We start from the raw sequence: 20,796 nt of genomic DNA on the forward strand, positions 1-20,796 counted from the left end.
GCAGCTCATCAGTCAGGCCTGCCCCTGGCTGCAGTATGGCCTGAGGAGGTGCTCCTGAAGGGTCCAGGGAGGCAGGATCTAGTCTGGCCACCAGGGGGCATCAGAGAACCTCCTGGTGGATCACTAAACTATCAGCACACTGCTGGTTAAGCCAAGGGGCTTTGCAGAGCTGCTAAAATGGCTTTGCTTAAAGTTTAGGAGCAGTCCGTTTTTATAATTACTAGCTGATCTGCAGTGTGTGTTAACTTGAACTATATAACACTACTCCAGAATAACACTACCTTAATTGTGTCTTCACATCAAAACATTTTGCACAGAGAAAGATACCTTCTCTAAAATGTTTCTTTTAAGCAAGCCAGCCCATGATGTATTTAATTTAATGAAATTCTGCAACATGGCAAAGTGGAATATTCTGCCAGCCACTGCACTGGCCCCAGATGCAGGATTATTAAACTGGGTCATGTGGCCTTTTAATCAACATTTAAACCACTGTACGCCCAGCACATATCAACATTACTGCCACACATTGCTCTCGTTGACCAAACCTGTTTCCTAGAAACGGATAGCTGCAAAAACTGTCTATAAACTACACTTTGGAATGTCCTTCTAGATTCCACAACCACATAAGTCAGTGTTTCTACTCTTCACCTACAGATGGAATCGTTCTGTTTATCTAGTGGGTGGAGCCTAGGAGTACAGCTGTTTAATTTGGCTTAGTCCTAATGCTGTTGTCAATGGAAACGGTCCTCGAGGTGAACTGTATCTGCACAAGCACACTTGCGCGCACACAGTATGCACACACGCATACGTAAATTGAATATCAAGTAAAATATCCGACAGACTGTTTCATGTTGTAAACCTGTAGAATTCAATGGTTTACTTTGTAGCAGGTTTTTTTTTTTTTGCCAAAGGATTTTCTTAGGATGTGTATGTTGTAGCTGAGGCAGGCTCTGGTGTGGTGTGTGGAGCTAACACAGGCATCTCTGTCAGGGCGCTGCTGGAATGCTGTTGTCTCCATGGCTGCATTGTGCTGCCCTCTCTGCCCAGGCCCAAGTTCAGCACTTCTATCTTAATGGCTGAGCTGTCTCCTCTCATTCATCCCACTTCATTGCACACAGCAAGGTTGTGGATAAGTTCTGTGCTTCGCTCAATAGCCACGCAAGACTTCAGTCTCTGACATGATGATTTCGAATTTGTGTCACCTTTACAGTATGTTTGTGTAAATGTGAAGACGTAGCTAAACTCCCGACACTGTGGACAGAGACATGACATGGAGACTGGGAGTCTAACAGGAGTGCGGAGGTGGTAGAGGATCCTTTTACAAAGTAACCTTGTGTTGTGATGAAGCAGGCTGATCCTGGGCACTCCACTCCGACTAACCTGTATTTGCATAAAGTGTTTTAAACCAGGGGCTCATGGTGTGCAAATCACACTGCATGCCTGCAGCAATGACCACATCGACAAGTTTGTTGTTGTGTTCCAGCTGGATGACACAGCTATTTGTGTCCCCCCCCCGTCCATTGCCAAGGTGGGTTACCGTCATGTGTTGGTCTGTCAGTCAATGTAATTAGGGGGGCCAGAGGGGGGTGGGGGGGTAGTCATGGTTAATCCTCCGTATCTCTGTGGAGCGTGTGGCTTTGTCCCCTGAGGGCCTGCCCCCCCCCCCCCCCCCCCCTTCATTATAGCTGGTATGTCTGAGCCTGTCCTCCACTGTTCTATTACATAATACCCCCCCCCCCCCCCCCCCATACACACACGCCTGTACAACTCACAACATGCTCGCTGCCAGGTGTCCAATATCCATGATAAATCCTCATAAACATCACTTTCTCTCCTCCTCCTTTTCTTCATCATCCCCCCCCCCCCCCACAGGAGGTTTCTCCAGTAATGAGCATATATCTGGATTGGTGTCTCCTCTCCCTTCCTTCTCCTGTCATCAGTGGCTGGGGTGGAGGCAGCAAGCCCCTCAGCTGATTATCGGGGCCAGGATCTGCTAGCTTATTATGGAGGGGTGTTGTATTTATATAGTTGATGTAAATCAAAACCACTGTGACACCGGCCTGCTAAAAGAAGCGGCCCAGTGTCCGGACGGCAGAAAATTCAATCAGGAGATGGGGATGTAATCTCATTCGGAGGCTCCATTTTGTGGTCGGCTGGTGGACGATCATCTCTCTCTCTCTCTTTCCATCTCTCTGTGTCCCTCTCTCATTCTCGCTCTATCTTTGTCTCTCCCTCTCCTTGATGGACTTCTGATCACTGTTGTCCTTGTACTGGGCTCTGTGGGCTGGGCCACTCTGCTTCCGGACTTGTAACCCAAGCAGACGTCCTGGGCCAGGGCTGGAGCTGGGCTGGATCTGGGCTGGTGTGGAGGGCTCTCTGGCTGTGGATGGGGGCACGGTAGCAGCAGCAGCAGCAGGCTCCTGTATCTACAGTAGTGCTTCTCAATGGGGACCAGCATGGAGGGGGGGATGGTGATGCTGAACGCTGTGACGACGCTAAACGGATGTTCTCTTGCAGTGGACAAGAACCGGCCCAAGGCAAACCCACGGAACCAGCCTCCAGCGCAGCCGACGCCCGCACCTCCAGCCCCCAGCCATGGGCACCCGGACCTGGTGCTCATGGCGGCTAGGACAAGGGGCCCTGCGGACAGCTACCAGGCCCAGTGTGACAAGCAGAAGCGGCTCCAGGGCCTCCTGGCCAGCAGTGACTGCAGGTTCGAGGCCGTGGTCGTGGTTCTGCAGCAGGCCCTGGCAGAGGTAGGCACCCTGCACCTGACTCACTGTTCAGCCACTCTGACGTGTGTTTTAATGTTATGGATGCCTGGACCAAATGCCTTAGTCATACCCAGGAGTACCGTGTGAGCAATTTCATACCGGTGCAAGGACATTAGTAATCATGTTTCACTGTTACAGGTAGAACAGTGATCACTGACTTGCATGTTCATTCAGGCATTATGTGCATGTGTGTTTGCACAGAGGCTTATGTGTGAATGTGTGTGTTTGCACATGTGATGGGTGTGGGTGTGTGTGTGTGTGTGTGTGTGTGCCCCATGTGAAAGTGTTCTCCCTCCTATGTTTGTTTTGGATCAGTTTTCACGGCTGCAAGATATGATAGGCTTCCAGGAACTAGTTCCCAGAGGAATCCCTTTTCCCACATTACATTGCAGAGGGAATGGTCCTATCAGCAGCTCCCCTCTCCCCACGCTCATTGTGCCAGGGTGTCCTAACTTTCGAATGCTATTTCAAGCTGGGATCATTGCTTTGTCCATAGAATTCAACACCTCCCTCGTTTGCGTGGTTTCAAATTATTTGACCCAACAGTCAGTTTCCAACTCATGACATAGACCATACCATGTTCCTTGTGTTGTTATTTAGCAATGTGTTAAATGTAAATACTTGAAAGCAGCTTCCTACATGATTAATATTCCAGCCATGTTTTAATTACTCGCCCCCCCCCCCCCCCCAGTCTCTATAAACAGTGTTCCACCAACCTGTATGTCTGACCCTGCAGGAGTCACACAGCTATTCCTGTCACTGACTAGCCGCTAACAACTCCTTCACTACAGTATCACAGCACGTAGGCATGTTGTTTAAACTTAGCGGTTGTTGTTGTTGTCGTCCAGATACTTCAGGAAGCAAAGTAGACAATTGAAATAAATCTGATCATATCGGATTAGGAATAACTCAACTTTTCATTAATGTTAAGGACGACCGTGAAATCATCTACCAGCAATGAGTGGCACACATTATACAGTTTAAACAGATTGAGCAGTAGAAGTATATAAATATAACACGCACTCCAACCTGTAGTCTTATTCCCGAGCACAGTTCGGATGTAGCTGTCGTTTGACCTTCCCGTTTATACCCCTCTGTATATCATCCTGTCATCTGGCCTTTCATCTGCCATATGTGTACTTCAGCTTGATATAAAAAGCATGACAATCTGCACAGCCCTTAGAGGGTCTGTGCAGTATCCTCATAGCAGCATCAGGAATACCAACCTAACCTAATGCCAGAGGATGTCTCCTCCAGGTGGTAGGGTTATGGCCTTGACAGTGAACACGCCTGTGTTTCCTAACCCTCCAGCACAGTGTGGTTCCCCTCCCTCCCTCATTATCCCGGCAGGGTAAGCCTTTAAACGCTGGGTGGGGGCTGTTTTTCTCTCCCAGTGACAGTGACAGTAAAATAGCCCCCTCTGTCTGTCTGTCTGCGGGGCTTCAAAGAGCGCTCCTAAAGAGAGAAACCACCACAGCCCCTCCACATTAATAACAAGTTCTGCCGGAGCCTGCAGGCTGTTCTGGCCATGAGAACGTGAAGCAAACGCCGCCTGGAACTAGAATCACAATCACCATTACAGTCTCCTGAGACATCCTCCTCCAGGGTGTGTTTTTGTTTGGATAAACTCCGGATTCTCGTAAATGGAACATTGTACAGACTGTATCAGTCACTGTATCCGTTAACTGGACAAGCAAGGAGCGGCCCTGTCCTATGTGAGTCTGGGCCTGATAGTGGAGCCATGGTGGACGTCAAGCATGCCCAGCCTCTTCCCTCCAGAGGACCCTGGGAAAACGAGCCATCATCCCTCTAATAGGCTGCCTCTGGACCTTATCTGACATCACTGCCTGTCCGTCAGACTCCAGGCTTAGGTCCTGACACACACCAGACTGTGCTCCCTCCTGTATAGGCTCTGCTTTCCATAGAATGGGATGCACCCATGAACATAGATTGATGTACACATCGCTCTGCTCTGGATGACTGCTGGTGTGATAGGTTTGCTGTCGTCTTCCTGTCCATAATTCTCTGAGCAATGGAACTCCTGGTTGGGTACAGTCCATATACAGGCAGCAGCTCAGTGAGGCAGGCAGTTCTAACCAGTGTGGGTAATAATATGTCTGGAATGAGTTTGAATCCAGAAAGAGGGACGCATTTTACAGGCAGTTGATTTTGGATCAATCCGGACGTGGCTTGAACTTGTGAAATCATTTTAGGAGGCTAAATATCTGTGGGATCATGTCAAGCCCTCTGAGGGACACACACATGTTGAAACATGGTTGCACATTCCAGCGTTCAGACACGAGAAACAACATTTCAACTGATTTTGGAGGGGCCATAGAGAGAGATGACAGACAGATCGTCACTGGTGTTGTCACAACATGGAGCTGAGACACACCAGCTTAAGTGTTCCTTGCAAGTCATGCCAGTGAGCCAGTGGCTCCTGCTTTTTAAAGGGTTCTTATTCAAAACACACACACACACACACACAGATCTCCTCTCCCTGGCGTTCGACTCACATCCTTCCGTCGGGGTGGATGGTTTGTGAAAGTGATTATCGAGACATACAAAACAGAGAGGGTTTCTCTCTGTTCCTCTGATAGTATTGTAGCAGCTGCCTCAGACGGCCCCCTCTCTCCAAACCGCCCTATCCACCATCCTCTCCAATGGAAACCAACAAACCCCATAGAGAACCATTGTCAGCGACCATATGTTATAAAGTGTAAAATTTGGGGTACAATGACTCCTGTGTATAGTTTGATCTGTTGTACTAGTATGAATAAGCCCATAGCATATGCTGTGTTGTTGGCCTCTGGGCGTGAAGGGGGGTGGGGGCTGACCACAGTGTACAGTATTGGAATCTGATGGCCACTCACAAGACCAAGAATAGGGGGCCAGGCCTCGCCATGCTTGTGTGAGAATGTCCCAGCTGTTGACTTGATATGGTTACAAACCGCAGCCAAACACTGGATAAGGTGTGTGTGTGTGTGTGTGTGTGTGTGTGTGCACTGTTTCTTATCACCTGTTTAGATTATTCCTGTCAGCAGCACTGGGCATAGATTACCGTAATTCCCCTAGAAGAGGAGAAATGGGCATAAATCATTTTTCAAAAATGATTCACCCTTTTATACAATTATGATCCATAAACAGTGTATATATATATACATAGCAGTTCCATCCCCCTATTCTCCGCACGTCCTTTTGTTTTTCTTCCCTTGAACATTACCAGAAGATGGAAACATAATCCAGATTGATCTCATGGTATTGATCCCCTTCCTGCTGAGGGCGGTCCTATACATGATATGTGCACATAGCTTTGTACCACCATCAGAATGTCCTTTACATTTGATCAACTAAATCATACACCCCAAAAGATCGAGCGACCAGACGGCCAGCCAATCGGGTGAGAAAGGCTTTGTGCTCTCTTCCTGGAGTAAGTTGATAAAGACGCCACGCCCAGTGTGTTGGCTCCGTCTCATCTTGCCCGAGAGCGGAGCGATGCTGCGTTGTAGTTCAGATCACCATCCATTTATCTGGGACGCTAAGCTCTGGTCTGGATTCATCCTGATAGAATCTGAGAGCGAATTAGCCAGCCGGTCAGACCCCATCTCCTCCACACGACAGCCCGTTCTCCCGGGCTGGGCCCTAGCACTCCTCCACACTCACTGCTCCTCTTTCTGCACCATGCAAACACATCATTTGTCTGTAGGATGATACTGTATTTGTGGCTGGCTGCGGCTCTGTGTCCGCAACAGGGGGATACAGAGATCTAAATGTTCTAAAGGCATTGATTTAACCCAGTTGGGGGGTTGGTAGAGTTCGGGAGGGTTGGTTGGTCATATTAATGAAGCCCCCTCCCTTCTCCCCTGGGAAGGTCACAGGAGAGTCTAAGTACCTCTCCATCAGACGAATGTCAAAGCTCTCCCCTCTGTGGTGCTGTCTGTTTGCTCTGGCTGTGGCCACTGCTGGCTGGCTGGCTGGCTCTTAAAGGGCCAGCAGCGCAGCAGGGAGGGGGCGGGCCCCCAGCACACTGCAGCCTGCCCCTCTCTTAGGAAGAATACGGCAGGACAGGCTGCTCTCACTCACCAGGGGCCAATGATAGTGGCCGCTGCACTCCAGCTTCAGATGGAGAGGCAGCAGCCTTAGAGAAGGTGGTGTATGTGTCTGTGTGTGTGTATGAGTGGAGGTATCCTGTGAGGAGGTGTCCACCTGGGCTGCGGCTGCTGCTGTGTCCTGGCGTACAGGACTTCCAGAGCCTGCCTGGAGGTCTGGGCGGGAGGGGGGGGGGGAGTCTCCCGGAGGCTGAGCCCCAGGCAGAGGCTTCATCATGGGCTGCTCGGGGAGCAGAGACTGCCTTAGCGCTTCATGTGCTGGAAGAGACGGGGTACAGTAACCGGCTTCTCTTTTGTTCTGTTTATGCATTAGTGAATGGTAGGCTGTTAACATGACAGGCTATTTGTACTGCCAAATACGATCTCTTACTAATGGATTTTTTTTTTTTAAGCAATAACGATTAGACCTACTTAAGTGATGACTTTGCCCCTTAGCCTCTGTGATTCAAAGATCTCTTAGGCTTCTGTTGGCTTGCTGATTGAGGTTCATGTGACTGTGTTAAGAGTGTTTCTCTGGTGTGTTTTCTCTGAACCATGTGTGTTTTGCTTGAGCATATTGAGGAAAGAAACAGGTATAGTGAAGAGGAATGTTTTTGGTTTCTCTCTGCGTCAGTTTGGGAGACTGCAGATCACCCCCCTCACTACTGCAAAACCCAGCAGAGAGGGAGTGGAATGGGGAGACTAGAGACTGGAAAGATGTTACCAGAGAGAAGGGAACTCGTGTTTTAGTTTTTTTACTTCCCTCTTTTCTTCATTCCTTTTCTCTTGAGTTGCATTTTCTAGTGTAATAAGTATGTCTGGGCATCGTCCATGTAATAGAGAGAGATTTTGGCATTCAATAAGAGACATGATTGGATTCTGAGGTTCAATATCCGCCTGAAGGAATCGTTTTGTTGGTGGTGATGGGGAGGGATGGATGGTGATAGAACTGTCACCAGCTGATGCTTTTATGATCTGCCATAAGGTATGTCAGTAAATACAGTCCCACCAAGTATTCATCTTATATCGCTGGGTGTTTACATTGTTACAAAAACTAGTTTTAGATTGTATACAAAAAACATATTTTAAATATTGCACTGATTGAAAGGATCAAAAAGTAAGTATTGGTGTGTGTGTGTAACAATACAGTATGTGAACATCCATGATTGCTTGGAGTGTGTAACCGCTTTTGCTCTGCCCTCCCCAGCGTGACGAGGCCATGAAGCATCGCAAGGCGCTGTCCCAGGAGATGATCGCCCTGAAGGGAGAGCTGGGTAAGGAAGGGCATCTCGGCTCCCTCACCCTCCACCTCGCCCTGCCACGCTCACCTCACCTTGTCCCTCACAACACCTCATGTCCTCCGGCACCACTCCTCACCCTCTCACACACATCCTCCTCAGCCTAGCCATGTTTACTCTTAAGGTACAACCACATATTTCATCGCCGGGGTTGACAGCACCTGCTCTTAAATCTGGCTAATATGCAGACGATGCGTGTGTGGTGCAGCCCAGCTGTTGCAGAGCACTGAACAATCTCTCCAGACCTTATCTGTCACAGAGCTGTAGGATGCAGTGGCCTGCTAGGACTCTCCAGGCGCTGTCTTGATGTCAAATGTGTCTCTCCTTCCTCAGCTGAAGAGAGAGCTGCATGGAAGCTGTGTCTGTGGCCCTGCAGTGAGCAGCTCTGCCTGGGCTGGACAGGAGCTCGCCATAGCAGCTTATGTGTGTCACGAGCCTGGACAATCAATGGTGTATAAACAGTGAGCGTGCTGTTTGTCTGGTCCCTGGACACTGCTGCTGGCTTCCTCTCTCTCTGTCTGCCCACGCCTAATGACGTTCGCCCCCCCCCCTCCTCGTCCTCATGCTTTATCTGAGAAAAGGCCGCCCAGAGATGGCGGAGCGTGGTGTGTATTTTATTGTAAGTCTGTTGCCTGGTGGGGGAGGGGTTAGTTGAGTCGACCCCTGACCCCCACAAAGGCTATTGCTGCCGGTCAGACATCCTGAGGGGGGAGGGTAGGCCCTCAGTGATGGAATTCCTAACCACCTGAGGCCTTGGGAGGGTTGTGGAGACAAATCCCGTACTGTGCACACACACACACACACAGACTAAATTGCATGCGTTGGCGGCCTTGGGACACACCCCTGGTAGCCATGTGCTGTGTTCAGCATCCATCTCGTTCATGTAGCTCCTCCCCTCCAACCCCCCCAGACCCCTGTTTGTGGTCAGACAGGGCTGCAGCCTTGGGACCTGCACATGACTCCTCTTTACCCCTGGGCTCAGTTTATCAGCCTCTTAGCACATTCCTGCTACTGGTGTGATGTTTAAGACCCCCAAGGACCCCCTGAAAGACTCTTCTTGTGTTTTGCTACCAAAACGGGGGCAAAGCCCAGAATGCATTTCTCCCCAGGGTCCTGCTTATGCAGCCGCTCACCGTTGTACTCCCCCCCCCACCCTCCCCAGACAGTATGCTCTTAGCTAGTGTGAGCTTGCTCCCCCGATGATGTCACCCCCCCTGCCCATGGCAGCTCTCTCCAGTAATTATAGTCTGACTGCATTGTCTGTTTGGGCCACCGCCAAATTTGTGATGTACGACCCTCCCTGTGTTATTACCCCTCCTAACTAGATGAATTAAAAGCACATGTCGGAGCTCTCGCCTGCATTGACTTGGGGTCCGGGTGCATCCCCAGCCCTCTTCCTACTTCCTTGGCAGTGGGCCACCAGACAGATAGTGTTTTAGTAATGGGGCTCCTATACGAACCCGCTACCTCCTGAGCCATTGTGGTGTTCGGCGAGGGTGCATCAAGGCTGCAGAGTCTCGTATGACCAGACCATCCGCCCCTCCCACTCTCTTACACACGCCTGAGGAATGCCAGGCTCTGTCTGTGTGGCTGTGCAGCATGCCACGACCTGATGGGCTCCCTACGTCTGTGTAGGTCTGTCTGTCTCTGTCTTCGTCTCTGTCCTCTGTCCCTCTCCGTCTCCCTGCGTCTCTCTCTGATGGGTCGACTATATGCAGGTTCCCCTGGGCCCTCCTCCAAGCCTCAGAACATCACTGATCATCAGAGTCATGGAGATGCTGTCCTCATGTCCCCTCCCTCCCTGGTCCAGACCACAGTATTGACTTACTTCCTTGTCGGTCTCTGCTCATGTTTCCTCCATCAGAGCTGGCTTATTGAGCGGCTCTCAGCAGCATGTTTCGGCCCCCTATTATAGAGTTACACCACACGTTTATGTAATCCCTTTATCCGAGGTCTGACCTTCCCTGGGGTTCTCCATCTCTGGTCCGACCCAACAGCTGAGACCCCCCCTGGCCCTTCATCACTGGCCCTTCATCACTGGCCCTTCATCACTGGCCCTTCATCACTGGCCCTTCATCACTGGCCCTTCATCACTGGCCCTTCATCACTGGCCCTTCATCACTGGCCCTTCATCACTGGCCCTTCATCACTGGCCCTTCATCACTGGCCCTTCATCACTGGCCCTTCATCACTGGCCCTTCATCACTGGCCCTTCATCACTGGCCCTTCATCACTGGCCCTTCATCACTGGCCCTTCATCACTGGCTCTTCATCACTGGCTCTTCATCACTGGCCCTTCATCCTGCCCTGACAGTGATGGCGACACGCCAGTCAGGCCTCCCTCACTTCCTGTCCCCAACTCGGTGGGTTCAAACCAGGGTGTGTAAGGGTCTCCTCTAGATCTCCTGGTAAAGTAGACGCTGCTGACCCACAAGATAGTGTGAGAAGGAATTCAGCATGGCGTGATCGTGTAGAGGCTGACGCATCTACACAGGACCAAGTGCCTGAGATGCACATTGACAGTTACTACAGCGTTGGTTCCGAAAACTGTGTTACAGGAACAATGAGAACACTTAATCTTGTTTGTGTGGGAGGGTGGACATTCTGAGCAGGTTGCGTAAGGATATTGATTCCCACTCAGTGACGCTTTCAGCTCCACCAACAGCTGTAGGTGATCCAGCCCAGCCCGTGCAGAACCAGTTCCTTCAGAATGGTTGGAGTCTGTCTTTAATGGAAACCACCTGTCACCCACGGCGACAGTACGACTACCCCGTCACCCACAGCTGCCCCCCTCGTGTCATCACCACCGTCGCTTCGTGCCGGGAGAGATGGTCTTGGCCCGGCGAGGGCTTGTTTTGTTGGGTATGGAGCTGGTACAGTGCCAGGCGCTGGGTATCTGACATGTCTGACCCAGGCATGCGGCATGCCAGCGGCCACACCAGCAGAACGTGTCAACAGGACTGTTGGTGACACAGACAGGATGCACATGAACAGTTGGGAATAGTGACCCCTCTTATTGCTTTCTGTTCATTGATGTGAACTGGTGTCAGCCAGTTCAAACTGGGAGGGTGACCTAGCAAGGACACGCCAGTCAGTATTGAGACACAGTACTGAGACAAGGATCGAAGACGCGTCACAGATTTTAAGGGAATTGTGAAATGATTTGATTTTGACACTCGTTATGTCTGTTTTGCCATCACTTGGGCAATAAGCTCCACGTGCTTTGTCAGACAACCCACAAGGAAATTACACATGTTTTATCGGTTTTCAGAATTGAGCAATGCATGTCACAACGTGTTCTCTGATATTGATCTGACTAAAGAAACTTGTTGCCTTGTTTAATCCCCTGCTTAAGAAATCCTTCATTTCACTTACTCCACTCTTACGGAATGGAGTTTCATACAAGCATATTTCTGCATTCCATTGTGACAGGTTGCATGCAGACTTTTAATTACCCACAGTAAATCACTATGGTAGGACTATTCTAACCCAATGGAATTCACAGCCCCTTTTTTATATATTGTTGTTAGATGTTATTCTTTGCTCTTCGTGAGGTGTGCAAGATATACTGTTTTCTAGTTTCCATTCGTGGACACAATCCAAGCTTCCAGACTAACGCTTCTCCTCTCCTCCTGTGTGGGTCTTCTCCAGTGAGCTCTTCCCACACCTGCGACCGTCTGAAGCAGGAGAAGGAGGAGGCTCTGTCCACCATGGAGGAGGTGCTGCTGAAGGTGCAGGAGCAGCATGGCAGCCAGCTGGCCCAGCTGGAGGACAGGCTGCAGACCTTCTACCAGGCAGAGTGGGACAAGGTCCACCTCACCTACCAGCAGGAGGCTGACAAGTACAAGGCCTTGATGGAGCAGCAGGTCAGGAAGACAGGGACACACACACACACACACACTAAGGGCACACCTCTATCATGATGGACTAGGTACACCTCAGCAACCAGGATGTCCTGGAGTCAGTCAAGGCTTGGTTCCAAATTTGCTCCAAGGTCCTAACGCTATACCTCAGTAATCACCAACAGTAGCTTGTCAACTCGTTTCAGCTTGCCTTCTGTTGTTCCAGGTCATTTTAGCCTTTCCACCGGTCCACCAAAAGACTGTATAACTACCATGACTTGTTATGTGAACCTACCATGACCTGTTATGTGACTCATACCTGTCTACCAAGTATTCTGTCCTCATGGTCAGTTCAGCTGAGATTCAGCTGAGGTGTTTTAAGTCTCTGCACAGCCATTAGTCTGTGTTGTCTACTGCCGTTGTGTTGAGTCATACTGAGCTAACAGTGGCCAGATTCTCTTGAGTGTTCAGTGCTAAGTCAAATGAGTTCAGCAGTAACAGTAAAGTGGTGTGCGTAAGAACCTTGGGTGCATCTTGTCAATATGCCGTCACTGTGGGGCTTGTTTCACCCCCAATGTTCAAAGGGTATAGCATGTACAAAAATGCTGACTCACTCATGAATCTCTCCGCTTCAGAAAATAGAGCCTCTTTCTAATGGGGTTTACTGTGTAAGAATGAATAACCAAATAGATTTAATAAAAAAATTCACATCCATGGTTCATAGTTTTTGTTACATTTGCTGTTTTCTAAAGCCTGCTATGTCTGTCTATCAGATGGGGGAGCTGAGAAACACTCATGATGACCTGAGACAGATGCTGGAAAACAGACACTCCGAACAACTCCAGAGTGTCCAAAAGCAGTATGAAGACTCGCTGGAGGGTGAGTTTATCACCACTTTGAGTTGAAGTTCTTAGGCTATTGACTCTTGGTGTGTTGTGTGTGTGTGCGTGTGTGAATGTGTGTGTGTGTGCTGCAATGAAACCTGTTTTAACCCTCTCTGCCTCAGAGATGAGGACAAGTCACAAGCAAGAGCTGCAGACTTTAGAGGAAACACTGAAGGAAGCCGAGGCCACTCTGTCTGTAAGTGTCCACCCTCAGAACATCTACTGTGTGTGGAGCCTCTGCACCTCGTGGCTGGAGGTCCTAGTGCTCTGCTGCTGTGTCCCCAGGGCCAGATCCAGGAGCTGACTGCAGAAAACGGCACTCTCAGCCAGAGGCTGAAGGCGGAGGAGGACAGGAGGAGGGAGCTGGCTGACAAGAACCAGGTACACCAGTGTGTAGTAGGGGGCTGCTGCCAAGAACACACACACACACATACCTCACACAATCTCCACCCCTACCCCTGATATCTTCTACTTATCCCAGGCTCTGGCTCCAATAACGTCTCTTAAGATAGCATTGTTATTTTCGCTAAGCAACGGCAACTACCAGTGCCCTCCCCTAAAATTGTTAGCTTTTTTTAAACCCAAAGATATGGTGGTAAGGGAGGGCTGTCAGTCACAGTCAGTGTTGAGTGTGTGCCCCCCATCCTTTAGTGCTTAAACGATGCACATGAGGGGGTTTTAGATAACATGCCACTCTCACCCAGCCTCTCCATAGCAGCTATAAATAAGCAGGCAAACCCACTGTCCTACCACCAAACACCATCAGTATGTACTGTGGTTTCAAACTAGTAAAGTTTTACCTAGGAAATGCCCTACAATGCATTGTTGCATGTTTTGGAATCATTTTATGGAAAGGATGGACTGAAAAAGACCAGGAGGAATATTAGGTTACATGTACCACATGGCATTAAGATTAAAAACTTCCAACATAAAACATTATATAATTTACAGTAGAACATCATTGTGCTTGGATGTGCTAATGCAGCCAAACTACTAGAACATTCTCACTGGCCCTGCCTGTGTGTGCTCAGTTCTCACTTTTGTCCCCTACACATGGCGCCACCTGTTGATGGATGTTATGGTTGCCCTGGAATGTGTGTCATTTTCCATGGAGTGTTAAATCCACCACCGCCTGTCCTCCCTCCTCCAGAAGGACTCCCACACCCTGTACCTGGAGCAGGAGCTGGAGAGCCTCAAGGTGGTTTTGGACATCAAGATCAAGCAGCTGCACCAGCAGGAGAAGAAGCTCATGCAGATGGACAAGCTGGTGAGACCCTGATCCCGCACTGCACAGAACCACAACCACCCCTATAGAGCCCTGTCCGACCACTGATGGAACACCGGTCCTCCTGAAGCCATGCTGGGGTTGGTCAGCTCATGGTCACGATGCTACTTGAACTCTCTTTTCATAGATGGAGAAGAGTGTGAAGCTGGACGAGTGCCTTCAGAAGGTCCAGCAGGAGAACGAGGACCTGAGAGCCCGCATGGACAGACACAGTGCCCTGTCAAGGTAAGGGACGTTAACGGCTCACCATCTCTGTGCTTGGTTCTCAGAAGACTTAGACAGCGAGAGGAGTCCTGCTGTCCCAAATAAGGAATAAAGACTTCTAGTATGGAATATCAATCTAGGCTTGTGCTGTGAAGGTGAGAATTCAGCCAGGATACAAAGTTTGACAGGGTTCTTTCTCCTTCCAGACAGCTGTCTACAGAGCAGGCTGTTCTCCAGGAGTCGCTCCAGAAGGAATCCAAGGTCAACAAGCGTCTTTCCATGGAGAACGAGGAGCTCCTGTGGAAGCTCCACAATGGCGACCTGAGCAGCCCCCGCAAGATGTCCCCCACCTCGCCCGCCCTCAGCCTCCAGTCGCCCCGCAGCTCAGCCATCTTCTCCAGCCCCCCCGTCTCACCCAGATAACGATGGCCCTCCGCTTCCTGGAAGCAGACTCCCCCCCCCCCCCCACCCTCCTCCTCCTATCCACTCTCCAAACGGAATGAGCCATCCCTCCATACTTAGAAGCTACATTAGCTTAGCACCCTGTTGCCATGGAGACTCCTGCTCCAGAAGGGGTCCTGTTGACACTGTGTACAGGTGACTGACCCAGCTCAGAGGACTGACTGTTGCACAGAACTCTTACCAAGGGAGGATGCCCTTGTTCTAGGCCTTTCTCGTCTGATACCATAGGTGGGAAATAAGGAACTCTCAGGACATGTACATATTGAGACACTATTTTTGTTACTTATTGATTGGCCGCTAATGCTTGTTTTCCTGTTTGAAGCTTCACGCGGTCAAGCTTGTTCGCACGCACGCACACAATCACAAACACACACACTCATCAGTGCTCTTGAGTGTTTGTTCAGACTCTGATGACCAAAGGCAGTCCTGTATGTTGAGGAGAACAGTTATATAAGCATGGCTATGAATCCCCCAAAATATTTAATCCCACCATGAGATTATGTAAGACTCCTAATGTGAATGTCCATTCAGGAATGAGTTTGTGGCCCTTTTTTGTGTCAGCTGTCATTCTACCCATGTTATCCTGTAATCTATTCAAATTTGACAAATCACTGTAGATTAGAAATCTTCTTCAACAATATTTGCATCAATATTGCATTGACGCACATGTAAAGTGCATCTATGCCCAGCAGCAGTAACCATGGAGATTGAATCTAGACAGACCATGAACACCAAGCTGCATCTTTTTTCATTGCTTGTATTCCCCAACACGTTTTAAAGATACATCGATGATACATCCATTAAAGATCTATCAATGTTCCAACCGCAAAAATGTTTTGCCACAGGTTTTAAGGAGCTCTAAAGTCAACTTCTCCACGAAAAGAACCAGTTAAAAGTTTACTCCATAAAACTACTCAGTAACCAGGATCAACAACTAAAATATGTTTTTCTCCATTTGCCCATGGGACCAATCTTGATGACTGCATGTTTGACTGACTCCATCCCCCATGCTCCTCTCTGAGTCTATACTGCAGCTTTAAGGGGTTCAGGGTCTCTAAAACCAGACGCCGCCATGACGACCGTAGGGATGACTGACTGTGTTTTGGAGATGGCGTCCTGAATCCACGTCACGGAAGGACTATGGTGGATATGGAAATAATTGGTGTGTTGAACTTGTTTGAGATATGCAATTATTAATAAAGTCGTATATACAATGTAAAGCTGGGTCATGGTGACTTGGTGTCCTGAAAAGAACATTCTATATGCACCACAAACCTTTTCCACTTTCCATTCCTTACTGTAAGATATCATTTTAACAAAGCATTTAGTTACTTTATCACTGACTAAAACTACGACTAAGAGCAGAGGTTTAGTGAATACAGTTGAGTTGAGTAGAGGTGGAAAAATTCTGTGTCAGGCTGGACCAAAATAAGATCTGGGCCCAGGATTCACATTCCACATACGGAGTCCATTAGGACTGGCACACTACTCTCTCTCTCCCCCTCTCTTCCTCTCTGCTCAGCTGTCCAGCAGACTCTCTCGCACCATTCAGGACCAGATCCCTGCTGATCAATGCCCTCCTTTCTGGACCTGCTGTTCCCGTCCACCCAGAGAAGCCAGGTTATCAGCATGTTGACTGACTGAGTCTGTCTTCACAAGTGCAGCTCTGTGCAACATGTGGACGTTCATCAATACAAAGTTAAAGGTTTTTAAGTGTTTTTTTATGCATGACTGCTTTGACATAATATAACAAGACACCAAACTGTATAAACAAGTCTTTAATATGTTACCAAATATAAACATTGAGCATTTAAATGACCATCTACAGTATATAAGCATATGGATATGCAGATATACCCCAACAACAAGCAACATTACGTATATTCAATGACAGGTTGTTTTCTCACTTTGCAAATCACCTATGTTCCACAAATAGGAAAATTCACATTCCTTGTGACTAAACAACCAACATTTACCATAGTCTGAAGTGAAAGGCTCATACCTTCCAGGGTAGCCTCATAGCAAAGACCAGGTTTCTACAGCACCTTCTGGCTCCAGGCTAGGTGGAAGTGATCCTGGTGGACACAGCCGTCACCCCGTGTGGGTTCCTGGCCCGGCAGATGTACCTCCCCAGGTCACTGGTCTCCAGATGGTGGATGGTGATGACGCTGTGTGAGATACGGGTGGTGTGTCCCATCCCTTGGTTTATCAGCCTCCTGGAGGTCTGGACGTCCACAGGCCGGCGCTCCTGAACAGAACAGAGCAGAACCAGGTCAGACTGACACTTATATTTTGGGATCGTGATGAATGTAACTAGACCGAGTTTGGAATTTGAGAAGTTGGCTTGGGTGATGTCATGTTGATTATTAATGAGGATTTTGACTTTTCCTTGTCCCACTCTCACCTGTCCAGGGTGGGTCCAGCTGAAGCTCACGTCCACCTCTGGCTCCCCCAGGACAGTACAGGTGATGTTGATGGTGTCACCCTCCCTCGCCGAGGTAGAGGAGGGCTCCAGGGTGACGAAGGGTGGCCCGCTGGGAACTGACAACACAGCATGACGCGACAGCATCATATGTCGTTGTATATAGTAGCTACATTTGTCACCAACTGGTTTAATCTAGGATGCATCTTCAATTGATCTTAACCACTGTCCTAGAATTCTGATGGGAGATGCTACAGATGAAAACCCTCACAAACATAGATCAGTGTTATCACCCAGATCTCCACCGTGTCCTACGCTCTCCATATGCCTGTCAGACACAACTGCTGGGAGAGATGAATCTCACCTGAATCATCCACAGCACACATACACGCGCCTACACACACACAGTTTCCATGATCTAAATCCCCCCCTCATGCAGCTCACAATAAGCAGCCGTAGCTCTGAGACCATATTTCCACCTCAGTGGGCTCAGTTCCATTCAAATAAAGAGCACCTCTGTCATCCAGGTTTATGATAACTGCGTGAAATACACTCCTGTTCCTGGAAGCTGCTGACACAGAGCTGAGCTCGCCAGCAGGGCTGATTCATGACTGTGTAGAAGGTTCTCCCAGGAGTGTAGCTGGAAGCCGCTAATTAAGATAATGAGGGTGGCTGTCATTCACTGTCTCAACTGAATCTTACTACATTGTTACTGTAAATGCACTTGACATCGTGATGGTGTGTTTTGTGAATTGTGAAAAAGTGAGGGTCGAGCATGCTCAGTCGGCACTTTTTCTTGGGGGTCAGGGAACATTTCCACGTTGATCCGACTCTACTTGGGTGTGGTTCTCTTCATGTGGCTTCCAGACAAACAACAAACAGTAGAGGGTGCACAAAGACAGGGTAGGTACCCTCCACATAGAGTAGCTGGTACTTGGTGGAGACTTGGGGGGTGGCCTTGGTCACAGCCTTGCAGTAGAACACCCCCTGGTGCTCGGGCCCGACGTTCTGCAGGATGAAGCCTCGGGTGGGGTCATAGGTCACCAGGGTTCCGTTGATCTCTTCTGGAGGCACCTCCAGATGCAGCGACACCTTGGCCAGGGGACTGGTCACTCGGCAGGGCACGATGGCCGGCTTGTCGGGGCGCAGGTAGACGATCTCAAAGTGGATGGCCGAGGGGACGAAGAGGTTGTCCATGTCTGGCGGAAGGGGAGGTAGGAGAGCCCACAAACGATGAGGTGACAAATAGCATAGGACACACTAAGGAATTTAGTTGAATAGAATATTTTGTATCATTTTGCAGACTCTCATCATCCAGGAACAAAATGATGTGATGATGTGACACCTATTGGTGTGATTTGACTTTTTATCTGTGGTCAAATCCCCTACGACTGACACATACTACCGACACATACCCCCTCATTTAAAACACATTTCCTCTTTTTTATATTCTCATTGGTTATCATTAAGAATCATGTTTACTGATGAAGAAAGAGGGGACATATTCACCAGTAAAATAGATATACGAGGTGGAAATGCGGTCAGGGTCTTGGTGACATTCGCTCCCGTCACACAGAATGACCCAGCAGCTGTAGGTCCCTGTGTCAGCAGCAGAGGGCGACGTCAGGATCAACTGGCTGTACTTGTCGCTCTGCTTAATACTGGGTTGAGGAGGACGGTCAGAGAACGTCATAGATTACTGTTTGATGAATCATAGATTACAGCTTTAGAGTGAAGTGAAGGGTCGGGCATTGAACAAACAAACACAATTTACACAAACACAATCACATGAATGATACGGATGTTGATTAATGTTGACACTGTTGACACTGAAAGTATAATATATATGTAGTCTACAAACTTTATAAAATGTTATAAAGTCATTTAAGTGCGTGAAAACAGCAGTTATTGATGTTTTGGGTACCTGAGACGAGAGTCGTTGAAGGTGTCCAGGTAGGAGGGGTAGCCCCAGCCGATGTTGCTGCCTTTACAGCGCAGCTCCAGGGTCTTCCCTGGGCTGAGGCTCACGCTGTCCCCCAGCCGGAGGAAACGGCCCTTATCCAGGACCTGGGTGAGGAGGGACTGGCCCTTCCCTCCAGCATCCTTGTCCTTCAGTTTGGGGTAGCGCACCTTGACGCGCTTGCCCCCTGGACGGATGCGGTTCTCTCCGGCCTCCTTCCTACGCTTGGCTAGCTGGCCGGCGCCTGGAGAGAACAGAGGGTGGGGGATTGGAGAAGAAGGGGGATACAGATGGAGGGAGAGAGAAAGAAAGAGAGAGGACATTGTCACCCTCGGATTGAGTAGGACCTTCACAGAAGGACAGTGAGGGGGTTCCGAGAATAGGGGACCATGTGCAGAATGCCCATCTGGAGAGCTGCACCATAGTTAACACACAGCTGTATCAACAGTGGTGCAGGAAACACGAGGCGGGAGGGGGTGGGGTCATTACTGGCACAGTGTCCAGCCTAAAATCACTCCAGCCCATCTGTCTGTTGTCAATTATATTCTGGTGATCAGGGTGGTGTGTTCCATTATGAGTGATAGACATGTGATATTTGTTTTTTAAGGGGGGAGATATGTTAACCTAGATCAATAATTGATCAAAACGAGTGTTTTCACTCAGTGATGGACTTTTGATGAGTGCAAATTTTATTTCATACAAGTCTGTCGATGTCCAAAACATATGTTTTCTCGTTTAACTGTGAACTGAATGCTGATAGAAAACACCTGTTTCATGCTTCAGGTACTGCTGTTTAGTCGCTGCAAAGCTCAGCTGCAACAGAAAATCTGTTATAGGACTCATTGTTTAGATTTTTTCTTTACCGTTTTATAATAAAATATAGTATAATGATATTATAAATACTTTAAAAAGAGGAAATAAAAAAGATAAATTCTACAACATGGCGTGATTTATAAATCATGGTTGTCAACCATTACGTAAATATATTCACATTACTTGGCTGTCTGGCTGCACCTCCCTTCCCACTCCCCTACCTTTATGGTTACGTCAGACAAACTCAAAACCTCAGATTAACAAATCCTTGCCCAGAGATTAGATACAAATCTATGATGGCAGAAATAGCACTTCACTGTCTTTGCAGACAAACACTAAGAAGTTATGAGATGGTTATGGAAAGGATATCTACTCACCATCTTGGAGCTCTAACCAAAGTACGGCCAGTGTTAGGAAAAGCCACAGTTTCATGGCGAGTGGACGGGAGTGAGTGCGAGAAGAGAGGCGATGGAGGTCTTTAGGGGGTCTCAGGAGACCCGAGGGGCCAGAGAAGGAGAGAGGAACCCAGCAGAGGACAAGGTCAGACCTGGCTGCTGAGCTGGACGTCGGCAGGCTCCTACAAGCCTGTTTAGATGAACAGCTGCTCTATTCTTGACAGGGTGGAAAAATACAAAGACAGAGAGGAAAAAAGGAAATATCTCCAGTTCCTGCTGCTCACTCCCTCTCTCTCTTTCCGAAGGGATTCAAGAAGGCTGACTCTACTGCCCTCTGGTGGACTGTCATAACTACTACTGGACTCATAA

The 20,796-nt window shown here is 48.8% G+C and overlaps 2 protein-coding genes across 2 annotated transcripts in view; one reads left to right on the forward strand and one right to left on the reverse strand.

The window, feature by feature from the left end:
• Positions 1-16,057, forward strand: part of mtus1a (microtubule associated tumor suppressor 1a) — a 33,573-nt gene extending 17,516 nt beyond the window's left edge. Inside the window, exons 8-16 of the mRNA XM_084698158.1 lie at positions 2,518-2,756; positions 8,070-8,136; positions 11,812-12,026; positions 12,776-12,881; positions 13,009-13,082; positions 13,172-13,267; positions 14,037-14,153; positions 14,299-14,396; positions 14,582-16,057. Of these exons, the coding sequence (XP_084554284.1) occupies positions 2,518-2,756; positions 8,070-8,136; positions 11,812-12,026; positions 12,776-12,881; positions 13,009-13,082; positions 13,172-13,267; positions 14,037-14,153; positions 14,299-14,396; positions 14,582-14,798 (1,229 nt within the window). The 3' untranslated portion in view covers positions 14,799-16,057. The remainder of the gene's footprint in view (positions 1-2,517; positions 2,757-8,069; positions 8,137-11,811; positions 12,027-12,775; positions 12,882-13,008; positions 13,083-13,171; positions 13,268-14,036; positions 14,154-14,298; positions 14,397-14,581) is intronic.
• A 543-nt stretch (positions 16,058-16,600) lies between these two features.
• Positions 16,601-20,673, reverse strand: pdgfrl (platelet-derived growth factor receptor-like). The gene is made up of 6 exons (XM_084683273.1): positions 20,410-20,673; positions 19,184-19,463; positions 18,769-18,920; positions 18,171-18,458; positions 17,242-17,378; positions 16,601-17,085 (listed from the first exon to the last, which is right to left on the reverse strand). The coding sequence occupies exons 1-6, from the start codon at positions 20,462-20,464 to the stop codon at positions 16,897-16,899; spliced, it is 1,101 nt and encodes a 366-aa protein (XP_084539399.1). The 5' UTR covers positions 20,465-20,673; the 3' UTR covers positions 16,601-16,896.
• Between the last annotated feature and the right edge of the window lie 123 nt (positions 20,674-20,796).

Source organism: Hypomesus nipponensis, chromosome 1, assembly GCF_054491055.1.
Source record: "Hypomesus nipponensis isolate SF chromosome 1, ASM5449105v1, whole genome shotgun sequence".
Taxonomy (NCBI): Eukaryota; Metazoa; Chordata; class Actinopteri; order Osmeriformes; family Osmeridae; genus Hypomesus; species Hypomesus nipponensis.